This window comes from Lycium barbarum, chromosome 2 (genome assembly GCF_019175385.1).
Source record: "Lycium barbarum isolate Lr01 chromosome 2, ASM1917538v2, whole genome shotgun sequence".
In the NCBI taxonomy this organism is placed as follows: domain Eukaryota; kingdom Viridiplantae; phylum Streptophyta; class Magnoliopsida; order Solanales; family Solanaceae; genus Lycium; species Lycium barbarum.
Genome location: NC_083338.1, coordinates 133,296,130 through 133,318,413, shown reverse-complemented (window position 1 = coordinate 133,318,413; position 22,284 = coordinate 133,296,130). Strand labels below are relative to the sequence as shown.

Below are 22,284 nucleotides of genomic sequence, written 5' to 3'. Positions count from 1 at the left end.
CTCACATGTTGCCAATTCTTTCTGCTTCCCATTAAAAGAAACTATTTGAAGGAATTAATTTTATATCTTAAAATGTTAGAAAAGTGAACTAAAAATAAAAATATGCAAAGTGAACTACAAATAAAAATATGCATTAATCTGACTGAAAAGTTTATGACATCGCTCATTAGATTTGTCTTTAGGCCACGATATTATTGAGTTGCCTCTCTTGAATCTTAAGTCCATAATCATCAGTTATTCAGTTGACTTCCTCAACGTTGTTCGTCTCTTCCTTGGGAATATTTTTATTAATATTAGTGAAGAATAACTTCGCATTTTTTCTGGTTTTAGGAAAACATAATGGTTTGGTCTTTAAAACATAAAACTCTGTTATGTAATACAGATGCTATCATTTTCTTTTGTTTCTGAAGAACTCTTCCAAATGAAGCAAGTATATACAATGCAAACGCTTATATCATATGTAAGATTAATTCAATAAAAAAATATACTCATTTTATTAGTTCAAATAATCTAAACCAGCTGGCATCCTTCAAACACAGTGCCATGACTCTCAGTAGAAATCATCCATAAAAACTGAGCACTAGGACAACTATTACTATTAGATTTTTCTAATATCCAAATTACTTGTATAACAATCGAAAGCAAAAACTACTCCAGTACCTGAAAAGCAGCAGATCATGCTCAGTTCTAAAAAAAGGAAATTCTGGTGAGCACCCAATTAAATGATTAATACATTGAACATCAGTTGATCAAAGTATGCCTTTCTGTGAAAAATTCAAGTCTAATCATATTTAAAGGGAGAAAAAAAGGCAACACTTAGGCCAAGTGGATTAACCATTCTACACCTGTATCTAATCAAATTTCTGTGCAAATACAGTGGAGTGAGAAACTGAAGGCTTCCACAGATGTTCTACAGCACATGATTTTTGAAATTTTAACACGAATGACTTCAAAAGGAGGATCCAAGAACTAGAGAGGCAGAACGCGAGGACTACTGCTTAACTTCCAGTGCAGATTCTATGCGTTCCATCAACTGAGGAGCATTAAGCGCGCCCTCCTGAAACAAGACAGTAACACAGTTGTATACACAAGATACACTTAAGCAAAATACTAAATCAACTAAAAAATTTGCGCCGGGGGGAAGGATCCGCCAAAACCTCATGTCTTGTTGCTGATGTGCATGAGCATTTTTCTCACTCAATAAATCTTAAAAGCTATGTGGCACTTTCCAAGGTCCCCACCCTGGTCCAGTTTTCTGTTTCTTGATTGCTTTCAATTAGCTACTAGAACATTTCCTTTTTCTACTTCTTTTGGGCTTTTGGGTGTACGAGTGTGATAAGGTGAAGAGGCATAATATGCTCACAAACAATAAAAACTTAGTTGGAGGAAATCTAGCTACTTGGTAAAAATACAATCTTAAGGCTTTTCCCTGTTACCAGAGTCATTCTTGAAGATGCTCTCAGTGCTTCTACACGAATACTATTCAAAAAGCTGACATGAAAGCAAGTAAAAACAACAAGGTCTATTCCACTTACAAAGCGATCAAAGACTTCTCCATCCTTGAACAATATGAAGGTTGGCAGCGCCTGTATATTGTACTTATTTGCAATGGCTGGGTACTTCTCTGTATCAATTTTCACCACTTGAATTTTATCTTTCATCGATTCACCAACTTCATTTAGAATAGGAACCATGAACTGGCAAGGACCACACCTGCAATCCACATTTTAATTCTTAATTAGATGGATGTACATCATATTATGGAGAAATGCAAATAATTTGGAAAATCCTCTCATTATTATGTCAACAGAAACGGTACCCATATTTTGGGAAACCCTCCCATTATTATTTCATTAGAAACGGTAGCCAAGCTTTTGACTCCAAATGCGACTTCAAAGAATTTAATATTGAAACAATTAGCTATATCCATTTAGCAATACTATAAGCATATATGTTCTTCTCCTTTTGATGTAAAGAAATGACACTGCATGCTGCCCAAGAGAGTGTACTCCATGTTTTCTACAGAAAGGTTGAAGATTGTCAAGGAGAATAAAGGTAAAACGAGCAGAACATCATACCAGGTAGCATAGAAGTCAACAAATAATGGTTTCTCGGAGTTCTCCAACAATTCTTCAAAGGAAGAAAATGTTTGCTTCTTCGCTTCAACCTAAATAACAGATACGATTCAATCAATCTAAAGCAATTACCAGCATTTGCTTTAATAAGCAAAACAATTACAAGGAAATGTTTCCAAAGAGTACATAACAGGCAAAGAAGGTTTGCAGATTTGGTTATGATGTTAGTGAGGGATAAAGCCGAAAAATTGATTTAATCAAAACAATGCTATACAGCAGCTCAGGCGGATTACATTACTAAACAAGTAAACATCTAGTTATAACAGCGCAAATGCAGCATCCAACAAGAAGGCATGAATAATAGAAAAGCAGAAGTCCTCCAAGAGCATATCGCTGATGAACAATGACCTTGCACCAAAACGTAGCAAGTGAATAAAAAGTTACTGTATCCTATTCTCTGACAGTTTACGTCTACTGTAATTTGTTATTTACTTGGTCAAATAGTATTCTCTATTAAACATTTATATGAAACAAAAGAATGGCTCACTTTCCACACAAAATAAATGTACCACTAATTTGTATCCGACAAACATGAATATTGTTCATTTCATCCTAAAATATTTGACACACTTTTACAAATATATGGTAAATCTGATACTACTCTCATTTCTTTCGAAAATTCAAATTCCATCCAATCAAAGTTCACCTTTTTGACAATGGTGAATTAATACTTTCCCCTTTACACTAGGTTATCAATTAGTCATTACTTTTTTAAATTAACATTAAAAATAATCTTTTGAAGACTTGTTATGGCCATTTCAGTGTTTCCACGCCAGTGTAAAGCCCGTAGGCTACACATATCACGTCATGAGGAGATTCTTACTTAAAGCACGCCTCAATGCCCGTGAACGGACAGGGGATTATGAGTCAAATAAACAGACTCTTCGTAGGTGTCAGGTCGATTGAGAATTTGATAGAGACAGCTTCCATGAGCTGCAATATTCGATGATACAGAAGAGGACTTGGTTTTCATGTCATTCGGAATATACAAAACTTCACATGAGAGGACTTTTTGAGGTTATGCCAGGTTTAGTGTATCTGTTACTCTAAAATAAAAATAAAAATAAAAATCACTGGCCTGAGCTGAATAACATCTGCCCTTATTTGTTCTTGCTGCAGGAATCCTCATAACTTGTACCCAAATTCAAGTAAAACATAATCTTGATTTCTTAATCTAATTAATCGATATTAAGTGCTTTAATATTCCGTCTCTCAGAGAATTTACAAAGGAGTTTTAGACTACAAATAAGAACTCAAAGAGAAGTATAAACAACAGGTCGCATGTTTAGTAAAACTATAAATTCCATCCTCTTCTTAGTCCCTCGACTCCTATACAAACTGATAATTACACATTCAATATTCACTAGCCATTAACAACAGTGAATTTAGCATATAAAACCTCCAAGACAGATGCCAGTAAAGCAATTTTTCAAATAAAAGGGTAATTCATAACAAGCACAAAGTAAATCCCTCTTAATACTCAATTTTCTAAGAAATTGAACTCTACCACCAACCTGCCCCTTGCCATTTTCAACACCCTATAAGCCAGAAAAAATCTCCACAGCACATAATCAAAGAAAATTTACACAGCTGAAAACAAAAAATAATATTCCCTCCATTTCAATTTATTTATCTTAATGTTTCTTTCTTTTTGGCAACTCTCTAATTCCAACTTTTCACACGTGGCATGTCAGGTTGGCATGTCATGTTAAAGAAGAGCACAGGAGGGTATTTTGGTACATTCAACATATACCAGACAAACAAATTGAAATAGAGGGAATAATAATATAACAAAACAAAAGGAAACCACATTTTTTTTTTGGGATTTGGGAGAAGAAAAATGAAATACCAGAGGAACAAGACGTGAAGAAGACCCTTTCTTGGATTTCAAACCATAGTTCCCGATTTGAACACAACGAAGCTCTCTTGGAAATTGCAAGGAAGAAGATAAGTACGAAAACTTTGTTGAAGAAACTGCCATTTGGATACTTGCATTAGGTGTGGCAATTGCCATTTCTATTTTTTTAAGGAAAACAAAATATGCAAGAAAGTTGGAAAGATTATGCCTTTGAGGGAGTGTGAATAAGATACATATATATAAGATTGAAGAAATTAGATATACTTTGGACTCTTTGGATTGGGTGTGGTAGGTTGTAGAGTAAGGATTAATAAAGTCAACTAATTAGGAAATTCTGATTGGTTGGATTGGGGACTTGGGTTTTTATCGTGCCTTTCAAGTTTTGTTTATGACTTTTAATTGCAAAGTATCTCTTGCACGCCTTCTTTCGCTTTTCTTACACACTTAACCCATTATTAGCATTAAAATACTCATTTTGGATACAATTATTGTTCTTGTTTTTGTGATCTTCTTCGTTAGGTAAAGTGAATTTTGTGTTACGAGTTTTATATGTATTGTTGTTATACATCATGTCGAGAAAGAAAAAAGAAAAAAGAGGAAGAAGTCACAAGCATTTTTTTTTATAGCTTCTATTAGATAAATTGGTGAAATTATTGTGAAGGGAATAGAAATATTAGTCGAATTTCGATATAAACAACCTACAAGAGCTCTTTATTTAGAATTTTGGGTCACATCAATTAAACAAAGTTGCGTAATTCCTAGGATTCATAAGTATTTTATAATGTGAATCATTATGAAAATATTCTATGCAATATTTTGTACAAATTCAAAATGTATACAATGAATCTAGACATATTATAACACTTTATGTTGTAGTGTACTATATATGTATACAATATCGTTTAGATTAACAAAACTAGTGGGAATAAGTCCAAATTATTATTCAGCGATAAACAATTTAAATGTGTTTGGTCCACAGTAAGGGTGGCGAAGAGGACGAGACGGTAGGGGATTGTTCTGGGGGACGGGACTGGGCGGGCGACTTTTTAAAGGGGGATTTAGGGGGACCGGGCTTTACGGGGACGGGATTATAGGGGATTTTTTGGGGGGGCCCGTCCCGTCCCACTCAAAGGGGGGACGGGACGGATCGGGACTGGACGGGCCTGGGGACGAGGGGGATTTTTTTAATTTATTGAAATATTTAATTTTTAAGTACTAAATAGACACAAATTTAATATAAAACTTCAAACTTAACATTTAAATTGATAACATTACAAATTCAAACATACAAACGGCTAATACATTTCAAATTTAAAATTCAAAACATAGAAACGAAACGTAAACACATTGCAAATCATAAAACTTCAAAACATACAAATTAAACGGTTAACATTGATACAGGTAAACTTCAAAGTTCATCTTTTATTTTGTGGCACTTCTTCATGTGTTTTCTTAAGCAATCGGTACCCCCCCCCCCCCCCCCAATATATGATGGGGGTTAAGCGGATAATGATACAACTTTTGATGCTTGTTACAACGCACATATTCTTCATCTACCCGCTGATAAAAAATTCATATCCAAGAACTTCTTCTTTGAGGAGGAGGTGGGGGAGGAGGATTTTCCATGAAAGTTTGAACTTTGAAGTAGAATAGTTGAGTTTTAAAATTGAGGTAGAGAGATAATTGTGTGAAGGATGAAGTAGGATAGAGGGGTATTTATAGTTGAGTTTTTATAATTTTAACTTTAAATCATTTAAGTTTATTTTACAACAGTTTTTTTTTTTTTTTTGAACTTATAACGGCTAGTTTTTAACTTATTAGTTAATATTAAATTTTCAAGTCTTTATAAAAAATTTAAAGACTTGGATTTATTTTTAGGTATTTAACTATTTATAAAAAGAGAAAATAATTTCAAGTAAGAACTATTTATTTTTTATAACTTATAACTTTAAAGTCTTTAAATGTATTTAACAACGGCTATTTTTTGAACTTCTAAGGGCTATTATTTTAATTTATTACATAATATTAAATATACTTTCAAGTCTTTATAATCTTTATAAAGAATTGCATTTTTTTTTTTTGTAATTATGTAAAGAAAAACAATTTCAAGTAAGAACTTTATGTTTATTTATTCAAAATAGATTTTTTAAATTTCATAAAACTTGACTCAAAGTCTCAAAGACAAGAAGAGCACCTAATCTACACAGCCACCTTCTTGGAAGGGTTCTGTTTCAATTAGGCTTCTAAGTTACAATAAGATCACCTAATCTACACAGCCACATTCTAGGAAGGGTTATGTTTTAACTAGGCATCTAAGTAGTTAATTATAAATTATCACACTAAAACTTGTACGGATCTATGTACATTTTTTCTAAATGTCGTATCGCTTCCGTTGCGTCCAATTCTTGAATTAGCATTGCTGCTTGATGGTCCATAAATTCCATGTCATCATCGCTATTAGTGTTGATTATCTCTTCATATTCTTCTTCTTCTTGACGGGTTCATTTTGGTAGCCCACAATTTCTTCTTTCTGCGTTGATCCAATCCCTGAATAAGACAGAAATCTCCAAGCTATCTTGTGCTAATGAATGTTTGTGCTCTCTGAGTTGAAATCTTGCCGCGCTAAAAGCTGCCTCCGAAGCTACTGATGATGATTGAATAGTTAGGATATCTCGAGCCATTTTTTAGAGTAATGGAAATGACTTGCCACGCTCCCTCCACCATCCTAAAATATCTTCGTTGCCGTCGTCATCCACAATGATGCTTTCCAATCCCTGATTAAGATAAGATTCAAGATCACTTTCATTTTGAGTAGAAGCAATATGTAACATCCCGTAAATCCGAGTTAGGTGTCATTGTGAAATAATTGGGGTTTAGATGTCATTTTAACGTTTTGGATCCCTTTGGGATGGATAATGGTGTTAAATAATCTTTTCGGGGTCAAATGAGATAAAGGAAGTTCCTTAGAAATCTTTAAATTCGTCAAGTTTGAGACAGTTTCCAGTTATGTCCAGTTTTCGGGTATTTTCGTTTGACATTTGGAAAAACTCAAAACATATAAGTTGTAGGGAATTAAAATACCTTTTCAAAAATATATTATACAGCCCAAACAGACGTGTGAGTAAAACGTTATTACCGATTTACTGAAGCTGTGTAAAATGAAAATCCCAATTCTTGTAGGATTAGGTTTTAAAGCCCAAGCTTTTATAATGACCTATAAATACAACCCAAAAACGTCCAAGGAGAGGGTTCACTACCCGGGGTGTGATTTATGCCTAGTTATTCGGGAGGAAGGATAGCCACCGAGAATTATATGTTCCGGTGTGGTGCGCTATGCGCGGTATGCTTGATTCTTGAGCCTGTATTGACATGTGTGATATTCTTATTCTCTCATGGAACTGTTGTTGACAATCATGACAAATTTGAAAGTTGTAACTTGACGAAAGGCTTTATAATTGGTTTTGATAATTCTTATTGAGATACACAAGCTGAATACCTGTTTTTATATTGATTATTTGTAAACTGTTTAACAAATGATATTAAGAATCATGAAGTGGAATGACTGTTTTTATACTATCTTTTCAGAACTGATTTCTTTATGTATTATTATATTTTATTTTTATATTACTTGTTGTCCTCGAGGCACTCACTGAGTACGAAAGTACTCAGGCATACCATTGTTGTTTTTTATGGTATGTTAGGTAACGGAGAAGAGCAGGTTCGTGACACCCTCGACGCTTAGGAGAACTTGCTGCTGCTGTTGATTTGGTGAGCTCACATCCTTGTTCGTGGGACACTTCTTGTTTCATTTATTGTTCTAGATTTCCGAGCTGCGTCCCGAAGTTAGATGATTGTTGTGTCTCTTAGAAGCTCCATAGATAGTTGTCAGAATTGTGGGTAGATTGTCAAAGTCTCGTATGACTCAATGGGTGTTTGCCACGTTTATGACTATTTACTTATAGTAGACTTTCGCTGCTTTTATTACTTAATTGTGATCCTCATATATGCAGTTACTTATAACTTAGTTTAATTTAATAAGGAAAAATTATTAAAAAGGAACTTGATGTTACATTTATTTTATAAACTGTTGGAGGCGAATGTTGAACCTGGCAGGTTCAAGTGTTATTATTGTGTCGTTTAGGTTCTTCCGATGTTGTTCATGACGTCGGATGCCAGTCACGTCTAGGGTGGGTTTTGGGGCGTGACACAATACTAAGCCATGCAACATCCATTGATTTATCAAATTTTCTATTGCCAAATTTAGCCTTATTTTTTTGTGAAGGACGCTGATTTCTACTTCTACTTTCCAAGGATTTATAATTATTATACATTATTTTAGCTTTTAATTCTATGCTACGTTTACACTCTTCAACATTTGGATGTTCGTTAGGAGGAATATCTAACTGCAAATAATTTTTGTCAACAAGTCCCTCAGCACATTTTAAAGACGAGTCAAGTATACAAGCAATCAAATAAACATCGGGAATAGGAAAAAAAGACTTTTTAAATTTGAGAATCATTTCATCAGACACTCTAGTATCTAAGTGATGGAACACACAACGCATATGTTGACCATAATCACTTTGAAATTTAAAAACGTCGGCTCTAACAGTGGATCTAGGAATACCTTGAAAAGTAGGGTTATACATAGCTCTAATATAATGCACAAAACCGGGGTTAGAAGGAAAACTAGAAGGCAAGCCACAAACCGCAACCATTTTAGCTAGTTCTTCACGATCTCTGTCTTTATTATAAGCAATTTGAGTGACAACGGGGTTAAAAAGATTTAAAGTCTGTTGGACCATATTAGATCCCCCATCGGATCCATCGGGAGCGATACTACTAGCGCCAGTCAGTGTGTTTCTAAGTCCGGCTGCTAATCGAGCATCTAAGTATGATTTTCCAACACATGTTCTCATTGTCTATCTAAACCACCCGTCCTACCCGCCCCTCCACCGCTTCCGTGTTTTTTTAACTCCTTTACATTTGTGACAAGTAGCGTATTATTTAGCTTCATCTAAAGTCATGAATTTCCATACAGGACTAGTTCTAGGACGTTGCGCCTTAGTCGTACCCCGAGCAGGAGGTTTAGGGGGAAGATCAACTCCAGACTGAGATGTAGTCCGAGTTGGAGCTTCGGTAACGGGACTAGTTGGTGTTTCATTTAAATCTAATTCCTCTCCTTCTTCTTCTTCTAAATTTTCAAATTCATCAAAATCTAAATTACCATAAGCTTTATTTAAGGCTTCATTTTGTAATTCTAAATCTTCTAGAATAGGAGGAAACCCAGGGGGAGAAAAAAAATCAGTATCATCAACATGAGTGAAATTGTCCATATTGTTTCTAAATTGAATTTTAGATTTACTAGAAGAACCACATTTACCCTTGCTACTACGGCTAAAAGGGTTAGGGATATTGACAGTTTTACCTATGACAGGGATCTTAATTTTTTTAGACTTATTATCAAAGTATAATAAAATAAAATATGAAAATTAATTGACAAAATACGCAAATAAAATGCAAGAATTAAATAAATTAAAGGATGGAACGAGTGTACCAAACGTCTGCGGAAAAGCAGACGTAACCGTAAACGTTGAAATTGAAATTTTGTTACTTGAAGCTTGAAAGTTGCTCGAAAATTCAAATATTGCCCAATTCACCAAAATAATAATAATAATAATATTTCATCAAATATTAGAGAGAGATATAATTGATAACAAATATTAGAGAGTGAGAGAGAGAGAGATAATTGATGGATGATTTGTGTGAAAATGAATAAAAATGAAGAGGTATTTATAGTTTAGAATTTGAATTAAAATGCAATTTATTAAACTTTGGGGGTGATGTATTTTTTTTTTGGGGGGGGGGGGGGGGGGGGGGAGGGGGGGGAGGGGAGGGGACTCCAAACGGTATGATTTTGGACTCAGCCGTTGGAGTCCCAACGTTCACATTTCTTGGGAAGGCCCCCTTTAAACGGTCTGTTCAACTATTAAAAAAAAAAACCGACGTGTTGGGACTGTTCAACCGGTCCTATACCGGGACTGACTGGGATTTTGCCGCCCTTCCGTCCCACTACCCTTCCCCCTACCCCCTCTGCCCGATCCCCCTAAATTAACAGGGACCGAGCCGGAGTCAGAACAGGACCGGGACTGACCCGGCCCCACTGACACCCTTGACCGGGACTGACCCGGCCCCACTGAAACCCTTGATCGGGACTGACCCGGCCTCACTGACACCCTTAGTCCACCATGAAATGTCGAATTAGTTGCAATATAGTGTATATTACAACTTGATCATCACAAATAATCAATTATTGCAGAATTGCAGTTCCTCTCAAATCTAATTTAACTTTTGCTTAAATCTCACATGTTGCCAATTCAATAGCTATATATCAACTTTTGCACTTAATCTAACAATCACGTCTTGTTTCTTACTTTCGCTAAAATATCAAGTTTGCACATTAATACAAAGCACCAAAACAAATGGAGATCCAGCACAAAAAGATCAAGTTTGCACATGAATAGCTCATTCCTTTTATAAAAAAATTGTTTTTTCCTTATTTATTTTGGAAACATATTAACTACCGAATATAAATATTTTTAGCTAAGCGGCCAAGCTCCCTTTATTTGTCATCGTCATATTGGGTCCTTTCTGGTGCCCCAATAATGTATGGTCTGATCTCCCCGTGAAAATATGCAGTGATTAATTAGAATAGTCTTGGAAGTGGGTGGTCTTGATCTTTTGATCACGCTTATCTATGAGCAAACCTTCAAGTTCAAGTTTTGACTTTTGATCTTGAAGGTTTGCCCATGGGGGATTAATTAGAATAGTCTTGGAAGTGGGTGGTCTTGATCTTTTGATCACGCTTATCTATGAGCAAACCTTCAAGTTCAAGTTTTGACTTTTGATCTTGAAGGTTTGCCCATGGGGTAAGCGAGGACCAAAAGTTCAAAATCACTCATTTTCAAGGTCATTAGATGTAATTTTCTGAAAACATGATACGCCCAACCCGTTTATTTATTAATTTAGTTGTCTAATTCAGCTCATCTAAAAATTAATCGGATATGTAGCGAATTAACCCATGATAAACCTTATCAAAAAAAAAAATTAAAAAGATTTTTTTTGATTGTTTGATATGTTACATATAGTCATAATAGAGAAAAAAATAATTTTTATTAGATAACTAAACAAACAAATAAATTAATTCATAAATTTGGTAAGAGTTGAGTAGGCTAAATTATAATCCATTGTTTAGCTATTTTAACCAACTCATTTCAGCCAAGTAACCAACCCACCTACCCCCTCCCTCCCCTCCCCCCCCCCCCCCCCACCCCAACCCACCCAAAACCAATTTGACAGCCCTAATCTCTTCAGTTCGTCATTTTACGGAACGACCATTTAGCTAGTCGTCCAACATTAATTGGTTATGCCGAATTTAATTTTGCTAATCAAACTTGCATTAGTTGGTAAAGTATGAGAACACCCACGTGATTTGTGTTTATGCGACCAACCAAGCATGGTACATATTGAAAATTTTATGGACTAATTTAGTTTCTGCATCTAACCAGACCACCCCCTTAATTTCTCTCTTTAGCTCCTCTACATCACCAAACCCCTGCACTCTGCAGTAACCAAAAAAGGGGTAACTCCATCAAAAATAGACTAAAAAAGGAGAAGTTTTTACTATATCACAGGGGTCAAAAGCATAAAAGAACCCTCATGTAAACAATTTTACAGCAGTAGATCATCTGAATTCACTTGCAGCATAAACTAGACAAGAGGCATCCAATAAAAAGTCAATCCTCTTCATATCTAGCAGTAAATGAGCAGATACCATCTCACCTAATACAAAAAATAATTTAAAGCCAAAGCATTACAAACAAATAACAAAAGTGGAATGCCTATTCTGGCCTACCCTAATGTTAAAAATTCCACGTGTTGTAATCAATCTTACCCGTGGTAGAACATTTCGTGGGAGTTGAAAGTTGGCTGTCTCACCCGTCGCTGGTCAATGTGAAGGCAAGAAAAACCACACTAAGAGTAAAAATAATGGTTCCACCTGAAAAGAGCCACATTGCTTTGCTTTTGGAATTTTCCCTAACTTTGTTGCTCACTTCCACCTCCTTAAGGAGTTCTCTTATTTCCTCTATATTATCGTCCTTTGCTGCTCGCGTTAGTCTACCCTGAATCTTCTCGAGCCTACGGAGCCTCGTATCCTTTGACTGATCCTTCATGGGCCAGAAAAGACCTGTCATCTTCCAAAGCATTATGCCCACATAGATGGCCACAACAACGTCTACACTGTAATGATGGCGTTCTCGTATTTCTCTTTGAGCACTATGAATCACAAAAATCCAGATGAGTGCTGAGCTATAGCCACCATAGGCTTCCTGCATTTGTTTATCAAGTTTTAAGCCAGATACGATTGGTTGGTCAATGGTCACAGGAATTTAGACTTCAAATTTAGGGAATGATAGAGGGCATATATACCGTCCATGCCATAGCTGTCAGCACAGCAACAAGCATGTGGCCGCTATATATAAGGTCATTGCAACCCCCTGATGCTTTCTTGAGCAGATGATACCAAGCAGATGATCCCTCAGGAGCTGTAGGCCGAAGGAAATCAATCAAAAAGCTCATTGAACCCCAATCTGGTCGAAACTCAGCATCATATTCCCCAGGATCAGCTGAAAGCAAAAGCGAATATAGAAATCAAAGATCAACAACAGACAATGTAGTAGAATTCAACCAACAATATCAAAGAGCTACGAGAAGCTGGCTTTATGAGCTTTCATGATCGGTGGGAGCATTTCTTGTTGAACGGATGTATAGAGCTTTTCAACTTTGGACCAATCTGACTGGCAGTTAGTAAAGAACAGAGTAAGAAATCTCGGGACAGAAGGGAGGATTGGAACGGAGAAATACCATATGCTATGTCCCTGTTAATGATGTTCCGTATGGCATTTGAGTCTTCGGAGTATGGTACATAATATTTCTGAGCCCAAGGATGAGGGTGCTGAGGAACAAGGAATCTAGCAGATGCACACCATGGTCGAGCAGATGGTAGAATTGTGGAGATAAAAGTTATGGCCCGAAGGAGCCTTCCGATTCCCATTGTGAACATGTATCTTGCACCAAGCCCAAGACCAGGAGCTTCAACCGATTCAAAGAGTACAGAGAAAGCAAGCATGATAAACAGCATCAGAAAATGATGTAATCCAATTATACGAGCTCTCAATATATTAACCACTGTTTGAGGTAGTTTCTCATTCAGCGACAACAGCAACCACTGACCAACATCAGGAAGAGGTGATGTATCACTGTCAAAAATTTGCAAGGAAAGAGAAATTATAAATGCTATAGATGGTCATTTAGGAAAGAGAGACCAATGATAATGGAACAAGGTTATAATTGCTATTTTTTGCTTATCAAAGGGAAAAAGATACAATTGTTTTTTTTTTTTCTTTTCTTGCCACAAGCCAAACATTGTAAATTGAGACCAAGTATGCGTCCTCTCTTCTATAACTGTCAATCTTCGAGGAGGAAAAACAAGGTTGCATGCCATGATTGATAGAGCATTAGAGCTTGAAGAAAAGGTTCTTACATAATCACTTCAGGGTATTCTGGTCGTGTCTACAGATATTCGTAACACTTGTTGAAAAAAGTAATTTATCCATGTTCCAAGAAGGCTTTCACCATTTCACATTAATTACATCAGATTGTGCCTCAATGATAGACATATTTTTCAAAAACAAAAACAGATAAGAAAATTAATGTCAAACTGTTCTAATGAAGTTGTGATACTGGAGGCAAAGTTCATTTATTGTGATTGATGCAAGATGGAGTTTCCTTTATGCTATCAAGAAACCATGTTGTACCTCACTAGAATCTAGACCATGTATCCTTACATAACTAAACGGCATTAGTACATCTAGAATCCCAAGAAATATCACACCTAACCGATCCAAGCTAACCAAGGTATGCAACACAGGTTCTGTTATGACTTTAAATACAGCATAATTGGTTCTCTTTTTTACTATGACCATACTAGCTATCTCTTTTTATTTTGCTTCATAGTGTCTCAGTATAGAAGCTTTGGGGAAAGCTCAAAATATCACTTTTTTAACAAGTCAATCAATCAACTAAGCCACAATCCAAACTAGTTGAAGTTGCTCAGTTGTATGACTCCTCCCTAACAATTTAGCTTTATTTGGGCACATTTTTGTATAAGTAACAAATTAATTTTGTTCTTAAAAATGCACCAAACGAGGGCTTTGTAGGTATTAAATACACATAAATACAAAAACACTCCCCAACAATGTCTGATATACAAATTAATAAACTGGTCGTCCACCCGACCAGAATAAGCCTGTGAATGCTTACATATATTTTTTTTGATAAGTTACCGTATGTGTATGTATGATTTGGCTCTGTATTCTCAGTACTCTAGATGCTTCTTCTCTTAGTTTCCAAGCTCCTTCTAAATTTCTTGAATTTAGTCAGGAGAGTCACCAATTCCAACAATAAAAAAAAGTCTTCCATTCCCCAAATTCTAACAATCCGGTCCATATGGTACAAACTAAAACAGCATAAGCTTTTGTAATTTCCGGAAGATGTATCTAAAAAGCAACAATGCCATGATTCCTGTGTTATTTGGATCACCTGGCAGTAGAGTGCGAGGATTTAGTTAATGATGATAACGTAGACGATTTAGTTAATCACAAGAAAGAATTATACACAAAATACCAAAATTCACACGCACAATACATAACACGACCACAAACTAATCCACTTAAGATTTTCATTACTTTTTATATCTTGAGATCAAAGGACTACCATGCCAATGTACTTAAGCAAACAAACGTGAATAAAAGTTCACCACTCTTAATTCTGTCTCCAGGATAGATGAGATTTCTATTCCCTTTTTTTTTTTTTTTTGTCCAATAAATATGATGAATACTGACACTATCAGCTTAATCCCAGTATAGTAATCCCAACCTTGTTTTTTCCCTACCAAAATTAATGAAGTCCCTCACTTCCATTTACGGATATTCGCAATCTCCAAAGAAAGATCTCAAAACCGAATCTATAGAGAAATTGATGAAAACCCAAATTAGATCACACATTTTGGATGCAAACAAGAAATAAGCATTTCCATTTTTCACAATACAAACTCAAACTGACCATTCTTTTACCAGCAAAGGCAACTGTTAACAAGCTCAAAAACACACACAACCCCAACTCAGTTTTCTCATCAAATATGCAACCCATATACCCAGAGTACACAAATTTGCAAAGAACATCCAAATATAGAAACAATCCAAAAACTCATAAAAAGGACACTACTTTAAGCAATATACATACTTGTTCCAATCAAGCACTCAACCCCAACTCAGTTTTCCTATCAAATCTGATCCCCATTTACTCAAAATACACAAATTTGATCCAAAAACTTCCAAATATAGAAACAAATCCAAAAAAGGACACAACTTTAAGTAACACTATACACACTTGTTCCAATCAAGACCAAGAACGTCAGTAACAGGAGCGAACAGAAAACATTTCAAAAAGAAGAGCAGATAGATAAAAAAGCACTCAACCCCAACTCATTTTTCTCATCAAATCTGAACCCCATTTACCCAAAACGCACAAATTTTCCAAAACTTGCAAATACAGAAACAAATCCAAAAAAGAACACTACTTTGAGTAACAATATACATACTTGTTCCAATCAAGACCAAGAACGGCAGTAACAGAGCGAACAGAAACCATTTCAAAGAGAAGAGCAGACAGCATAAATATCATTGCAAAGATAAAGGGCATAGCTGAACGGAGCTCTAATGACCAGTGTTTGTAAAATGGGACTCGAATAATAGCTGCGATTGCCAATATGGTCCATAATGCTGGTTGTAACCGGCCATGCCATGTTGGAGATATAAAACGGATATAGTCAACTCCGATGTAAGCTATTGCTGCAATTCCTAAACCACCGCTAACTCGCCGGTTTTTCAAGATCGCCGGTGACCGCTTCATATTATTGGTAGTTTAGTGAAGTGATGAGTCTTGCTTGACTGAATAAAGTTTGGAGCTTTCCCATTTTCTTGCTTTTCTAATTTACTATATTTTCGTACTTTATTAGTATTTCTATGTGTTATTAATCTTTGTTTTTTTTTTTGGCTTACTGTAGTGTACTCTTTTCGTATGATCATTAATCACCATAGATGAAAGTGAAACCTTGTACTCTATCTCTACATTTTTTATTTTAGTATGTCACAAAAAAATGTCAATCTTTTTATATTTAAAAATAATTTAATTTAATTTAATTTTTTTATTCATAATGTGAGATGATTTAAAGCTATATAAATATATAAGGTTTGTTTTAAATCACAAACTTTAAAAGTTTCTCTTTCTTTCTTAAACTATGTGTCTAATAAAATGGTACTTCCTCCGTCTCATAATAAGTATCGCGTTAGCCATATATTTTTATCCCATAATAAGAGTGAGTCCGGAACCAAAATGCCCCCTCAAAAAAATCACTTTGAACCAAAATATCCCAACAAAAAAAAAAGTTACAAAACTACCTTTAGCGCAGTAATTTACTGCGCTAAATAAAGCAGCTCACGGAGACGGAGCCGTTAACTTCTTTAGCGCAGTATTTTATTGCGTTATAGAAACTGTTAAAAAAAAAATCTATAACGCAGTAAAATACTGCGTTATAGAAACAGTACAAAAAAAATAAAAATTTGGCCAACTTTATTTTTTACAACACTTAGTGTTTTTTTTCATACTTTGACCAATGATTAGTCGTCTGTCAACACTCCAAAACGTCAATATTTTATATAGAACTTGATATTTTTTTCTGCGTACAATAATGTAGGCTCAATACATCAAGGATACGTAAATGTTCGGATCGTCATTTTAGGGGTTGAAAAAGGTGCCCGAAGTAAGTTTTATTTGTAAACTTTAGGTTTAAGTGTTCTATATACATAGACGTCCATTTTTGTTTGAAGACTTGTTATCATTAGCTTAAGGTTTTTTATTTTTAGGGTTTAGATTTATTGAAAATAAAGCCGTTGCCAAAAGGTTTTTAACTGCTTTAGCGCAGTATTTTACTGCGCTAAAGATTTTTTTTTTGTTTGTATAGCGCAGTAAAATAGCGAGCACTAAATTTTTTTTTTTTTTTTTTTTGAAACACTTAGTGTGTTTTTTCATACTTTGACCAACGATTAGTCGTGTGTCGAGACTCCGAAACGTCAATATTTTATATAGAACCTGATTTTTTTTTTGTGTACAATAATGTAGGCTCAATACATCAAGGATACGTATACGTTCGGATCGTCATTTTAGGTGTTGAAAAGGTGCCCAAAGTAAGTTTTGTTTGAAAAAACTTAGTGTTTGACTGTAAGGTTATTTTAGTCAACTTTATATGTCGAGAAAATTAGTCAGCTTTATTTTCAAAAATTGGAACCACAGAAGTGAAATTGACATTCACAGCTACATTACCCCGAGATTTTTACGTTGAAATCTATTGCGTATCATCATCTTATAAGTAAATAAAATTAAAAATTTCACGCCAATTTGGGGGAAAATTGAAATTGAATGGGATAAAAGGTGTTTTTTTTTTTAAATCGGTTCAGCCAAACCGCCTTGCGGTTGTTTGTCCGCATAGATCTCGAAAAAATACGCAAGTTAAAAAAAAAAGCGTAAAACGGACATCCGAACGCAAAGTTTTGACCATCTAAAGTTTGACCACTTTACAATTAGTTTTTCTCCCTATATTTTTTAGAATTATATTTATATTCAAAATAAAGTTATGTCTTGATTAAAAAATAACACACTTAAATCGAAACCTTAAAAAATAAAACACTTAAACCTTAAACAAAACTTACTTCGGGTACCTTTTCAACCCCTAAAACGACGATCCGAATGTTTACGTATCCTTGATGTATTGAGCCTACATTATAGTATGCAAAAAATAAATAAATCAGGTTCTATATAAAATATTGACGTTTCGGAGTCTTGACACACGACTAATCGTTGGTCAAAGTATGAAAAAAAACACTAAGCGCTGCAAAGAAAAGATTTATTAAAATAAGATGTTGCAATCTTTTTATGAAAAAAAACACTAAGTTCCTTAAGTGTGTTATTTCTAATGCGTAACTTTCTTTCGAATATGTTGTATAAAAAAAAATCGCGTAAATCGGACGTCCGAGCGCAAAAAATCGCGTATATTCGAAATAAAGTTACCCTTTAAAAAATAATACACTTAAATCTAAACCCTAAAAATAAAAAACTTTAAGCTAATGACAATAAGTCTTCAAACAAAAATGGACGTCTATGTATATAGAACACTTAAACCTAAAGTTTACAAACAAAACTTTCTTCGGGTACCTTTTCAACCCCTAAAATGACGATTCGAACGTTTACGTATCCTTGAGTATTGAGCCTACATTATTGTACGCAGAAAAAAATATCAGGTTTTATATAAAATATTGACGTTTCGGAGTCTTGACACACGACTAATCATTAGTCAAAGTATGAAAAAAAACACTAAGTGTTCCAAAAAATAAAGTTGGCCAATTTTTTTTTTTTTTTGGTACTGTTTCTATAACGCAGTATTTTACTGCGTTATAGATTTTTATTTTTTTTTGTTAACAGCTCGATAACGCGGTAAAATACTGCGCTAAAGCAGTTAGCGACTCCGCCTCCGTGAACTCTTTAGCGCAGTAAATTACTGCGCTAAAGGTAGTTTTGTAACATTTTTTTTGTTGTTGGGGTATTTTGGTTCAAAGTGATTTTTTTTGGGGCATTTTGGTTTCGGACTCTAATAAGAGTCACCTTAAGATACTAATGCATATATTGACTAGTTTTTTTCCATCTTTGCTCTTGGGCAAAATATGACAAGTTTTCTTTATTCAAGGCCAAAAGTTGGATTCACAATGTCAAATTTTGGGTTCACGTGAAAATAGAAGTTTTGGCCTATGGAAGATAAGATTAGTAAGAGGGGCAAAAGAAGTAGTAGTACTCAAAATGATGATGGTTGGATTTCGAATGTCAAAAGATGAATTACTTGTGCATACTCTAATCATCAAGAGGAAAAAATATTTTTTTTACATAAGGGTAATTTGGTAAACTTTACACTTCATCATTGATTTTTTAATATGCGTGTTTTTTGCTAAGGTAACCCTTATTATGAGACGGTGGGAGTAACCGGGAGGAATGAGTATCGATCAATATTCAATAGTAAACTTATGATTTTCCTTTTTTTTTTCTTTTGTTAGAAAAAAAAATATTTCTTTGAAATCAAGCAAGTGCATTAAATTCAAGATTTTCATCATATATACATATATAAATATTGACATGAGAACCAAAATAGGAAGCGATATCTTGTTACAGACTTTAAAGTAATTGTTTGTGTATGGAGTAGCAATATTTTAATAGGTAGGTAAATTATATTGACTATTATATTTCCTGAGTAATATTGTTGGTGTAAAAGAGAGCTATAAAAAGAAGCAAAAACTTTTTTTCTCTTGTAAAAAGGAGATGAGAAATAAAATTGCCATACTTGGCGCAATTAAATGTGTATATTTGTTGCATATCTAACAATTCAACCCGTTACTTTTTTTTTTTTTGGGTTCTATGAATACATCTCAAAATGTGCGGACTGCGGAGTAATACATTTTTCACAAGTTCTTGTCTAGAAGTATAATTATTTACAAGTTAATTTGCGTACTTATAGCCGTGATTTATATTTTAGAGTATATCATCATCCATGCATTTTCATTAATTTTATGCAGCTGTGCAATTAAGAAGTTGGAGAAAACTGCAAATGGCAAGTAGACGCATTAATTAGATCTCGAAATTATGGAAAGTTAACAACTTTTAACCAAAAAAAAAATTAACAACTTTGGACCCTTTAGTTATTTGAAAATTACTCCCTCCGTCTTATATTACCCATCCATGTTACTAAATATATTTGTCCCAAAATACTTGTCAGTTTATAAAATCAAGATTAATTAAAAAAAAATCATCTTAACCTTAATATTAAATGTTCTTAAAATAATTAATATTTATTAGAACGCAATTTATTGGAGAGATAAGGATATGATAGTAAAGCTATAACTTTTATTTATGATTTTTAAGAGACGTGAGAAGGAGAAAGTGGATAAGTAATATGGGATGGAGCGAGTATAAAGATTTTTGAACTTTTAATACTCCTTTCGTCCATTTTTACTTTTACAGTATACTAAGAATAAATGTCCACTTTTAATTATCTAGTTTGAAAAATTAAGAGATAATTTATTATTTCACACCTATTTTATTCTTATTATTAATTATTGGGTTGAAAATTTCAAGAAATTGTTAGTGGTTGCACAACTTTTAAATTAAGTTTGATTGATTTCAATTATTTAAGTGATTTATAATAATTAGGAGTGACATAGCAAAATTGTTATTTTATTTATTGCTCTTTAAGGAGTGTGTCAAGTCAAATAAAAATAATAAAAATCGACAGGAGGGGGAAAGGGGGGCGAGGGGGGGGGGGGGGGTAGCGGAAGTATTTTATTCAAATGTTTTGACTCAAATTCGTCTCCACTAATAAATTTCGACAAAGCAAATAAATTGTAAGTATTGAATCAAGTAAATTACTACCTGCCATGAAAGGATGAAAATTTACACTTGTATTAGCTGAGGGTCGAAATATATTTAAACGAATATCATGAACTAAAGCAATTTTTTTACCAAAATAATCCATTATTTAAATTGATTAACGAAAATAATATATTTCTTTGAAACTTTACAGAACTAGTATAAACGTATTTCCCAGTAACGTATTAGACATTATTTTATTAAAAAATTTAAACGGAGCAAACGGATATATAAAACGTTACTGTCAGTAACGTTTTTATAATTCGTTACTGTGAGTTATGTATTAAGGCTAATACGTTACTTATAGTAACGACTTATACGTGACTTTATTATGCCTTCACTTATTGATATCACTAATACGTGTTTCAAATACATCTGCGATAATCAAGTATGAATTATATTATTGAGTTCATACATATGTTATGGTCGGCTTAACATACTTAGACTTAATAGCACCAATTAATATAATCTCCCTAATTTAAACTTAGATTCTTATATAGATTCTTATAGATGACAGGAAAAATATCTAGAGCATTAAGTTTTAATCTCGTATATTTTCATAAGATAATTGATATAATTATCCACATATGAAAAATGAGTAATTAAATCAGGTGGGTCTTCCTTCTACATTTATTTACCTTATAAGCTAGTAAAAATTCATCCAATTAACTTTTGGGACATGACCTAATCACGTATTCCTTTTAAAACAAGGACCATTTTCATAAAAAAATTCAAGATCCGTGTTCAGTTATGCTCTTTGTACGATAACGGCGATTAGTAAAAGGAGGAGTTTCAGGTCTCTAAAATGACAGGTTAATTTCATCGATGGATATCTAACTAATTAATGAGGTGTCAATTTCATAAAAATTATTTCATTTTATTTGTCATTTTGCTATAATTTAGCTATGTACGCGTGGACTGTGAATTTAAAGTCATTGAGGCCAAAAAATTGTGCGATGTGATGATGTATTGAATGAGCTCTTTTGTATTACATCCAATTGACAAATGACTTGTGCTTTTACTTTTCAAAACATTTATCTTTTTTTTTTCTAGATCAGCAATATTTCAATGATAATCTCCTCATGTGAAGACGAGTTAAAAATGTACGACTAAGTAGAAGCAAATTGACTAACATGAAAAAAAAGGTAATGAGAATTTTATTTCTTTATACTAATTAATACACTTGTTCAAGTTCCCGAACTATCCTTGGTTAGTTGAGTAATTTTTATGGCTGCTCGATGAAAGAACAACATGGTGTGGCCTGAAATTTGTAATAATACATATTAACTATATATAATTTTTCTCTGTTCAACCAAAAAGCCCATGTTTAGCTTATACTATATACTTCAAAATATTCCCTCACATGGAATACGTATAACTTTCTAAGGAGTTTTTTTTGGTGGGGAATTCCTGAGACCTATTGAGTCAAAAGGGACAATATCTCAAAGAATAAGGACCAATTTGAAACATTTTAATTGTGCAACCAACAAAAGAGTAAGTTTATGATTTCCATTGGATTATTAAACTATGTAAATATAGGATTTGACAATGTTACCCAAAAATTTCTGGGCAATTTGCAGGATTGCCCTTCGCGGGGGTGGTCTTTAATTTTTGTCCTTCGCTAAAAATCTCTTGGTTTTGGGT

At 34.0% G+C, this 22,284-nt stretch overlaps 2 protein-coding genes across 4 annotated transcripts; both read right to left on the bottom strand.

The window, feature by feature from the left end:
• Nucleotides 1–707: 707 nt before the first annotated feature.
• LOC132627338 (thioredoxin Y1, chloroplastic) lies at nt 708–4,219 on the bottom strand. The gene is made up of 4 exons (XM_060342630.1): nt 3,985–4,219; nt 2,079–2,167; nt 1,536–1,713; nt 708–1,057 (listed from the first exon to the last, which is right to left on the bottom strand). Exons 1-4 carry the CDS (start codon nt 4,147–4,149, stop codon nt 992–994), a joined length of 498 nt encoding a protein of 165 aa, XP_060198613.1. The 5' UTR covers nt 4,150–4,219; the 3' UTR covers nt 708–991.
• Nucleotides 4,220–11,596: 7,377 nt separating this feature from the next.
• LOC132627336 (protein PHLOEM UNLOADING MODULATOR) lies at nt 11,597–16,224 on the bottom strand. 3 transcript variants are annotated; one of them, XM_060342628.1, is made up of 5 exons: nt 15,716–16,224; nt 12,919–13,313; nt 12,484–12,680; nt 11,948–12,383; nt 11,597–11,615 (listed from the first exon to the last, which is right to left on the bottom strand). In XM_060342628.1, the coding sequence occupies exons 1-4, from the start codon at nt 16,024–16,026 to the stop codon at nt 11,988–11,990; spliced, it is 1,299 nt and encodes a 432-aa protein (XP_060198611.1). In that variant the 5' UTR covers nt 16,027–16,224; the 3' UTR covers nt 11,597–11,615; nt 11,948–11,987. The 3 variants fall into 3 exon arrangements, with proteins under 3 accessions (XP_060198611.1, XP_060198610.1, XP_060198609.1); XM_060342627.1 differs by lacking the exon at nt 11,597–11,615 and adding an exon at nt 11,652–11,835; XM_060342626.1 differs by lacking the exon at nt 11,597–11,615 and having other exon boundaries at nt 11,652–12,383; nt 15,716–16,222.
• Between the last annotated feature and the right edge of the window lie 6,060 nt (nt 16,225–22,284).

What these genes read in the sequence shown, in the direction of transcription:
- LOC132627338 (XM_060342630.1), bottom strand. Translation starts at nt 4,149, where the DNA reads ATGGCAATTGCCACACCTAATGCAAGTATCCAAATGGCAGTTTCTTCA. An exon ending in CTTCACGTCTTGTTCCTCTG is followed by an intron (nt 2,168 to 3,984) that starts GTATTTCATTTT and finishes TCTGTTATTTAG; the next exon opens with GTTGAAGCGAAGAAGCAAAC. An exon ending in GAGAAGTCTTTGATCGCTTT is followed by an intron (nt 1,058 to 1,535) that starts GTAAGTGGAATA and finishes GTCTTGTTTCAG; the next exon opens with GAGGGCGCGCTTAATGCTCC.
- LOC132627336 (XM_060342628.1), bottom strand. Translation starts at nt 16,026, where the DNA reads ATGAAGCGGTCACCGGCGATCTTGAAAAACCGGCGAGTTAGCGGTGGT. An exon ending in CTTGGTCTTGATTGGAACAA is followed by an intron (nt 13,314 to 15,715) that starts GTATGTATATTG and finishes AATTTTTGACAG; the next exon opens with TGATACATCACCTCTTCCTG. An exon ending in TAACAGGGACATAGCATATG is followed by an intron (nt 12,681 to 12,918) that starts GTATTTCTCCGT and finishes TTTTGCTTTCAG; the next exon opens with CTGATCCTGGGGAATATGAT.